The 10,000-nt window shown below is 39.2% G+C and overlaps 1 protein-coding gene across 1 annotated transcript in view; it reads right to left on the reverse strand.

Moving 5' to 3' along the window:
• The window catches only part of LOC131944071 (uncharacterized), a 21,793-nt gene that overhangs the window by 8,379 nt on the left and 3,414 nt on the right, over window positions 1-10,000 (reverse strand). Inside the window, exons 5-12 of the mRNA XM_059304561.1 lie at window positions 9,920-10,000; window positions 8,809-8,943; window positions 8,191-8,252; window positions 7,044-7,172; window positions 5,699-5,877; window positions 4,105-4,280; window positions 2,703-2,804; window positions 1,964-2,141 (exon numbers count right to left, since the gene is read on the reverse strand). The exon at window positions 9,920-10,000 is cut by the window's right edge and continues 78 nt beyond it. Of these exons, the coding sequence (XP_059160544.1) occupies window positions 1,964-2,141; window positions 2,703-2,804; window positions 4,105-4,280; window positions 5,699-5,877; window positions 7,044-7,172; window positions 8,191-8,252; window positions 8,809-8,943; window positions 9,920-10,000 (1,042 nt within the window). The remainder of the gene's footprint in view (window positions 1-1,963; window positions 2,142-2,702; window positions 2,805-4,104; window positions 4,281-5,698; window positions 5,878-7,043; window positions 7,173-8,190; window positions 8,253-8,808; window positions 8,944-9,919) is intronic.

Below are 10,000 nucleotides of genomic sequence, written 5' to 3' on the forward strand. Positions count from 1 at the left end.
TCTACGTCTACGTCTACGTCTACGTCTACGTCTACGTCTACGTCTACGCCTACGTCTACGTCTACGTCTACGTCTACGTCTACGTCTACGTCTACGTCTACGTCTGCGCCTGCGCCTGCGCCTGCTCCTGCGCCTGCGACTGCGCCTGCGCCTGCACCTGCACCTGCACCTGCACCTGCACCTACACCTACACCTACACCTACACCTACACCTACACCTACACCTACACCTACACCTACACCTACACCTACACCTACACCTACCCACACCCACACCCACACCCACACCCACACCCACACACACACACACACACACACATACACATACATATACATATACACATACACATACACTTTCGCGTTCGCGTTCGCGTTCGCGTTCGCGTTCGCGTTCACGTTCACGTTCACGTTCACGTTCACGTTCACGTTCACATTCACATTCACATTCACATTCACATTCACATTCACATTCACATTTACATTTACATTTACATTTACATTTACATTTACATTTACATTTACATTTACATTTACATTTACATTCACATTCACATTCACATTCACATTCACATTCACATTCACATTCACATTCACATTCACATTCACATTCACATTCACATTCACATTCACATTCACATTCACATTCACATTCACATTCACATTCACATTCACATTCACATTCACATTCACATTCACATTCACATTCACATTCACATTCATAATCACAATCATAATCATAATCACAATCACGAGTGAAATTCTCTTTATATGAGCTCTATTACGAAAAAAATTTCCTCCGACAACCCCCCCCCCCCTTGAAATTTTGTGAGGTGGTAGAAGAACGCCTAGAGATGTCACAAAAATCTCGGCATATCTGAGAAAACTTCGTAAAGGGGTCAAAATTGACCAGTTGTATTTCCCTATATAATCTTTGTATTTTATGGGAAAAACAGAGGGTCATTTCAACGCGGATTTTAGGGTACTTAAACTCAGTATAGCTGGCTAATTTTGTGCATGCTCCTAGGTAAATGGCTTGGCCTTTAGGGAAATCTGTCGGTTTGACTCAAAGCCCTCGACGAAGGCTAAAACATGACTGCGAGTGAAATTCTCTTTATATGAGCTCTATTACGAAAAAAAAATTTCCTCCGACGACCCCCCTTGATATTTTGTGAGGTGGTAGGGGAACACCTAGGGGTGTCAGAAAAAACTCGCCATTTCCGCGAAAAATCTGGAAATGGGTCAAAACTGACCAGTCGTAATTCCCTATATAATCTTTGTATTTTATGGGAAAAAACAGGGTAATTTCAACATAAATTTTAGGATACTCTATTTATCTGGCCATTTTTTGCATCACCTCTTAGATGACTAGGCCGTATGGAAAACTGTTGGTCATACTCAAAGCACTCGACGAGGGCTAAAAAGTGACCGCGAGTGAAATTCTCATTACATAAGATATCTATAAATAAATTTACTAAAGATCTCCCTAATAATTTGTGAGGTCGTAGACCGACCCCGGAGGATAACAAAAAACATTATTCCCGTAGGGTCGTTAGATTTGTTCGCGTTCGCGTTCGCGTTCGCGTTCGCGTTCACGTTCACGTTCACGTTCACGTTCACATTCACATTCACATTCACATTTACATTTACATTTACATTCACATTCACATTCACATTCACATTCACATTCACATTCACATTCACATTCACATTCATAATCATAATCATAATCATAATCACATCAACATCCACACCCATACCCACGTCCATATATACGTCTACCACTACGTCTACGTCTACATCTATAAGCGCTTGGTTATGAAAGTGGTGCTGCAGAAAAAAGCCTGTGCGTATGTGGACGTATGTTGATTGCTTTATGTGTGTCAATGCGTGTGTGTACATAGTCTCCCTATGTCTCTGGACGTGAGTATTACAAAAATTTAAAATGCTAACCACCATCAGCACACCTTGTTGATCTCCGCCGAAATGTACCCCGCAGGGTTCGTGTAGCTGTAGTACTTAGCCAGTCCGTAAATGTAACAGCCAAAATAGACGGTTTTCACTCCGTACAGATTGTGTGAGCCTTGGGTGATGTTCCTGTTGACCACGACGTAATCAGCGCCGTGGACAGGGGTGATGGTCGTCCTGAAAGTTGATAAGGTGTGGTTTTTTTATTGTGTCTGTGTGTGTACGTGTGTGTGTGCGTGTGTGTGAGTGTGGGGAGGGCAATATTTTTTTTTGTGAGCCGTGCAGCAGTGCAGCAGGCAGTGTGGTTGGAGTTTAAAGTGCTTCCGTATGTGTGTGTGCGTATGTGGATCTGTGTGTTCGTGTGTCTGTGTGTGCGTGCGTGTGTCTGTGTGTGATAGCGTGTGTCTATGTATGTATGTGCGCGCGTGTGCGTGTGTGTGTGCGTGTGAGTGTTTCTAAATAACAATGCATAATACCTTCATCTATAGGTTATTATATAAAGCGACGTGTGTTATCTCTCGGAAAACTTACACAATAGTACACAAATGTATAATGAGTAATTCGTAATACATAATGCCAAATACATAATTAATGCGCATTTTAAAAGGTGATGGATTCAGACATCAGCATAAAGTGTATAGCAAGTACAACAGCGATTGAAAACACACGCGCAATGAACTATACTTTCATTTAATATTATCAGGTAAAGTAGGATTGGATTTAAAAAAATACACTCACTCATTTAACTCGTGGTGATCCAACCTTAAAAATTGTAATTCTGCAGCTTTTACAACAGCAACAAAGAAATTGTGGGGTGTCGTTATTCTTGAAAAGGGTGTGCTACACATTATACAAGAGTGCGATAATTATATATATATATATATATATATATATATATATATATATATATATATATATATATTTATATTTATATATATAACTTTATTTACCTACCCACTAATCCACATCACTAACCGACTACTCCAGTTCACGGATCCAATAGCTTTACCTTACTGATTCACCTCCCCCCTCACTGATCCACCTCTCTAACTCACAGGCCCACCTCTCTACCTCACTGATCTACCTCCTCTCCACCTCACCGACCCACCTCTCTACCTCACAGACCCATCTCACTGACCTTCATCTTCACCTCACCGACCCACCTCTCTACCTCACTGACCCACCTCTCTACCTCACTGACCCACCTCACTGACCTACCTCTCCACCTCACCGACCCACCTCTTTACCTCACTGACCCACCTCACTGACCCACCTCACAGACCCACCTCTCTACCTCACTGACCCACCTCTCTACCTCACAGACCCACCTCTCTACCTCACTGACCCACCTCTCCACCTCACAGACCCACCTCACTAACCCACCTCACTGACCCACCTCTCTACCTCACTGACCCACCTTACTGACCTACCTCTCTACCTCACAGACCCACCTCTCTACCTCACTGACCCACCTCACTGACCTACCTCTCTACCTCACAGACCCACCTCTCTACCTCACTGACCCACCTTACTGACCTACCTCTCTACCTCACAGACCCACCTCTCTACCTCACTGACCCACCTCACTGACCTACCTCTCTACCTCACAGACCCACCTCTCTACCTCACTGACCCACCTCACTGACCCACCCCTCCACCTCACTGACCTACCTCTCTACCTCACTGACCCACCTCACAGACCCACCTCTCCACCTCACAGACCCACCTCATTGACCCACCTCTCCACCTCACTGACCTACCTCTCTACCTCACTGACCCACCTCACTAACCCACCTCACTGACCCACCTTACTGACCCACCTCTCTACCTCACTGACCCACCTTACTGACCCACCTCTCCACCTCACAGGCCCACCTCATTGACCCACCTCTCCACCTCACTGACCCACCTCTCCACCTCACTGACCCACCTCACAGACCCATCTCTCTACCTCACTGACCCACCTCACTAACCCACCTCATTGACCCACCTTACTGACCCACCTCTCTACCTCACTGACCCACCTCACTGACCCACCTCTCTACCTCACTGACCCACCTCACAGACCCACCTCACTGATCCTCACACCTCACAGACCCACCTCACTGATCCTCACACCTCCAACACCTCTCCTACTCACCTCCATATATATCCGTCATAAAACAAATTGGTAGCAACCAGAATACTTAAGGAGCCGTCCCCCTCAGGTTCTGTTGTGTGTTGTATTATATCGCGATACACGCAAGGGCTCGATTGATAGTAGAAAGCCTGGATGGGCTTATCGCTTCTGAAGGCTCGTGCATCTTGAAAGGGGAGCTGACGACGAGGTAGACTATGTTATGTAGGTGTTGGTGTCGTAGGCAGAGATAGTGGTGTAAGCAGTAGAAGGGTTAGAACTACAACCCTCCATATCCTAGAACTCGTCTCGCACCATACCCACCATTTTGCACCCCCCCCCCTCCCCCCCACAAACATCACACAAGACATCACACAATACATGGAGTACAATGGAATGTAGTGGAATAGAGTCGAGCGAAGAAGGGGGGGGGGGGGGGGAATATGGGGGAAATGTCATAGACTGCAGTAGAATTTAATAGAATGTAGTAGAACATAGTTCTATTTAGTCAAATTGATTAAAATTTGAGTAGAATGCAATTGAATAAAGTAGATCAAAGTCGTAGCGACCCTTCCCGGTGCCCGGGGACAAACTTTTGATTTGCACCCCCCCCCCCCTTAAACTTTCGATTTACCCCCCCCCCCCCCCTCAAGATTTCGATTTGCACCCCCTCTCCCCTCAAACTTTCGATTTGCATCCCCCTCAACCTTTCAATTTATTTTTCCAACCCATTTTGGCGCCCTCTAAGGTTGGCGCCCAAGGGCCATGAGTCCCCCCCCCGCTACGCCTCTGAAGTAGATAGTAAAATAAAGTAGATGGTATAAAAAAGTATAGTATAATACAGTAAAAGTAAAGTTCCCTTTCCAAAGCTGACAGTCTCTGGGGCAAGTAAAGTAGATTTCGCTGGTGTCTGTGACCTCGACATATGAAGGGATAGTGTGGTCAGCACTATGCCCAGTCGCCTATACTAACGTGAGTCAGCAGTCAAGCTCCCTACCGCAAGGCACATTAGTAAACGAGTAAAATGTTGTAGGATTGTGTAGGATAGAGTGTAGTAGAACATCTTTAATTTTAAAAACCCACACTTAAATAGCATAAATAACACTTCATCACACCAACTCCACTATACACACAAAACCCGTTCAAACCTTAACATGAATACCAATCGCCCGGCCATACACAACCACGCTATACATACGCCGGACAACACTCAACATACCAAGTAGAATTCAAATATATATATATATATATATATATATATATATATATATATATATATATATATATATATATATATATATATATATATATATATATATATATATATAAGCCCACTGAATAGTACCCGAACATTTTGAAGCTTGGAAGTCAGAGGGAAAGATATTGTGAGAGAGCAACAGAGTAATAGTCAGAGGATGTGCGAATTAAAAAAAATAATGAAGAGATAGTAAGAGAGCTACAGAGTATGAAAGCAGATGAGTAAAACCGTACAAGAGAAATAGATAGTAAGGGTTAAAAAAAGGTAAGAATGAGGCTGCGAGAGTAAATCAGTAAGAAAAAGGTAAGAATGTGAGCACGAGTGTACAAGAAAGGATAATGCCTGTTTGGATGTACTCACAACAGCAGAATCCCCAGCTTTGGCCAGGAAGACAGGGGGATATTTGGAGCCACCACCCTCAGAGATTGTGATAGTTGTGGAGTCCTCTGATGAGATGACCATGTTGAAACCCTGCACCATCCGGGTAACCACTAGCGTAATAAACTCCTTGCCATAGGATACCACGGGGGTCAACATCTCTGGATTTAGGTTGAATAAAAAATTTAATTGCGGTAAAAAAAATAAGATCTTTATTTTTTAATAAACATAACATAATGTTGTCAGCGTTGTTTTGACATTGTTTTGATTAATTTTTTGATCACCGTTGGATAAATATGCATTGATTTGATTTGTAGAGCCTGTGTTTTGTGGTGCTCATTTCATAAAAGAATGAGGTACAGTCCGAGTGGAAAAATTTTAAAAAACCAAGTGTAGCCGCTTTTTGTTTCCTCTCCATTGTTTAGGCGACAAGAGGTAAAGCGATTTTTTTTTTCAATAAAGAAAATCAGATTCATCTTTTTAAAAACTGAGATAAAAAGTTAATTTTTTTATGAAAAAAAAACATTTTCTAATTTCTTATCTTGAACCGCTTGATCAAAAACACTAAGTACAATTCCGCATTATTGGATTGACCAAGATTAGGTTAACAAACAAAAATAAATAAATAAACCGGGAGTGATCTCCCCTAAACTTTCTCGAATATTCTTATATGAAACAACAGGGGATGGCAACCCGGGATATAGACATGATTTTTAATCCGTGGTAAATATTTAAACTTTTTAAAATAGTATAAAATCTCGTATAAAAAAGAATTGCACGCCAAGAGAACGCCAAATAAATGTGCATAATAGTGCGGAATTTTATTAGTAGTTTATAAAATCACATGCGTTTTTTTGAGAAATCGGAAATAGCGAAAATTACTACTTCCTGTCATCATAAATTACTCAAAATTTGACAGAAGGCGGATATTTTACTTACATGTGAAATTTCATTTATCTATCTGAAATAGTACTCAAGTAATAGGCTTTCGAAAAATTGAAAGTAGAACAAGTTCCACTTTCGGTTATCGGAAATCGCTCAAAAATTGATACGGATCTACAATTTTGATATAATACTTATGTATGAAATTTTATTAACCTAGCTGTAACCACACACACACACACACAGACACACGGACAGAATTGGATAATCCAGTTTTTCCTACTCCATTACGCATAAAACGCCAAAATTTTGATAAATCTGGATTCATAATTTTTGCCCGGTTAAAATAAGTCTTCTATATCCCGGATGTTATGAAGGACTGAGGAGTAAAACGCTGAAAACTGTCAAAAGTTCATTTGATCTGTACACGAGAAAGTAATTATACCTAGGTACAAATCTCTGGCACCATATTCCCAAGTATGGGGTAACATATGTTCACAACTGAGGATGCTGGTTTTGGCCAGGCAGTCGCCACTGATCAAACCTATCGACTTTACTCCTTCAACTGTTGTCCCTGTATTTTCAAAAGTGTTAAAAACATAGTTGTTAAATGGCATGGATAGAAAGTAAGTATGTGTAGGTTATTTCCTATATTTTATCAAGCAAATTTTAAGCCCACGAACTTTAGCTTGTGAGTTGTATTATATATATATATATATATATATATATATATATATATATATATATATATATATATATATATATATATATATATATATATATATATATATAATTCTCTTCTTGGATACCATAGAAAACACCAAGCTGTAAGCGCGCTAGCAGCCCCCTCTCTTCCTCTCTAGGCATATCCCTACCACTCCACCCCCACATGGTCTGGTGAGCTGTGGTTCACGCTAAATGTTTACAATCGTAGAGCCGGGTTTAGTGACGGATATTAGGGGCGGATAATTTAGCTTGAAACTATTTGAAAGCAAGGGGAGATAATAAGCTATGCTTGATATTTTCATTGTCGTCTGTAAACGGCTGCTTTCATGGGGTGGGGTAGGGCGGGGTGGAGTGGGGGTGGGGGAGGCAGGGGGTGGGGTAGTGTCGAATTCATAAATTATAAGTAGAAAATAAAACAAATAGATACCGGCGTATGCTACGTCGCGGGTCAGCTCGTTTCATATATTTTATCAAGCAAAAGCTTTTTATGATCAAATTTTTTTTTTTAAATGTAGTTATTACCAATATTTTATGAAAGCAATTGTTTTAGTTTATGATGTGTAGGCAATTTACTATATTTAATCATTGAAAACTATAAGGAACACACATATATTAGTTTATAATATGTGGTCTATTTCCTAAAATTTTACTAATCAAAACGCTTTAAAAACAAATATTTTAATTTATAATATGTTCTTCTAAATTCCTATATTTTATTATATTTTATAAACACAAATACATTTTTACAAACGGGTTCTTTTCATAAATTTTATCAAGCAAAATTTTTTTTATAAATACAAATATTTTACCATAAGTAACGCAATTTACACTCAATAGTTTATCACGTAAATACAAATGTTTACAACCTGTTAGGGTTCTGTCGTCTCGGCAATATTCACAGCAAAATGCCATGCCGAAGGCTTCAAATCTTGAGAGAAACAACAATGATTAACTTAAATATTATTTTTTTTTACAACTTCCGACATCTCCCAACCTAAACAATTACAAAATTCAACATTTTTTTATAATAATAAAGGATTTTATAGTGCGTACTTGACACATACACTGAGATGGTTATTTTGAAAAGAAAAGAATAAATAGTTCAGATATGAACGTTAAACATTAGACTTATTGAGTTGTAACAAAAAAAAGCGTAAACTAATATGCATACTTTTTTTTTTAAAAATAACTCTCAACATGCTAGTATTATAAAATGTAGAACCTAGAATATGCGTATTTTAAAGTATTTCTTAATATGCTTTTATTACACGTTGTAAGGTAGTAAAAGTAAAATACCCCTTCGAACCTTACGGCCCATGGGACAGGTGAAGTAGAATTCACCTGTTTCAACGACCTCGGCAAATGAGTGGCTTAACGTAAGTCAGGTACCCAACAGAGCTGAGCGGACTCAAGCGTCTTACGGACTCGAACCCGGGATCCGAACTCGAAAATTCTGGGTTACCAAAGCAGAAAAATGTACTTACTTTTTTAAAGTAACTCGTAATGTACTACCACTAAAATAAGTTACATCCACGTAAGTAAAATTGAAGCCAGTCATTTTTAGTTTGATTGTAATTTCATTTTCTTCTGTAGTTAAAACTTGAAAAGTTGGATTTTGCCTGAAGATATCATGTACACAAAATATACACAAATACATTTAAATAACACATTTTTTGCTTTCTCGTATACGAAGTATAGAGGAAGTATTGTAATCGAATAAAACAATTGAAATCATTTTTTTAATAAATATAGACGCCGCACACCTCTCTGGGTCGAAAACACGTACTTTCGCGATTTAGTCTGTACGTATGTATGTTAGTTTGTGTGTCTGTCCGTCTACAACACAAGAACTGGAGTACCCATTCAGTTAAGTTGAAGAAATTTCACATATAAGTTTTTAAAAAATGCGTAATTCTCATTCAACTTTTGAGCCATTTCCGGTAACCGGAAGTGGTACTAACTCTGGTTTCGTTTTTCTCAAAGTCAATAACTTGAGCACGAAATGATGGACGAAATTTCCTATACAATTTTCACATTGTATGTGCAAGTTTATGTAATAATTGTAACGATTTCTAGTGGTTCTTTACTTTAATTCCGAGGTAACACGATAACTTAGGTAAAAAAAATCGTATATATAATTTTTTTTTAAAATAATGTTTCGCCTTTACTTTCCCTAGCGTGAGTTAGGTACCCATCAGAGCTTGGTGAACTCGAGACTTTCTGTCTAGCACTCTTCAAACCAATCCTATATAAGATCATGCTTGGGTCACTTTCAACTTCAGAGTGACCTACGATATACGAAAGTGGTATTTTCTATATTTCTGGTTTCTAAAATACCTATAACACAAGTACTATTTCAGGTAATAATCGCACAAAATTTGATAAAATAAGTACATATATTAGATCATATTTACTGGTTTCTGTCAAAATAGAGTGACCTGAAATAGTATTTTATGATATTTCCAAAGTGCTTCATTTGAAACAGAGTTGAATCGATTTGAAAATATGGTTTACACAGCATTTAATGTAATGAATAGATACTCATTTAATTATATTCTTTTAATTATAACCAATGCTAACAATATATTTCCTTACCATGAGGCGACTACAATGTACTTCTTAGCCCAGCCTTCTACGGGAAGCCCAATAAAAGAGTCTGCGATAAAATGCGTGACA

Source organism: Physella acuta, unplaced genomic scaffold, assembly GCF_028476545.2.
Source record: "Physella acuta isolate Inbredline_101_S28 unplaced genomic scaffold, ASM2847654v3 ptg000480l, whole genome shotgun sequence".
In the NCBI taxonomy this organism is placed as follows: domain Eukaryota; kingdom Metazoa; phylum Mollusca; class Gastropoda; family Physidae; genus Physella; species Physella acuta.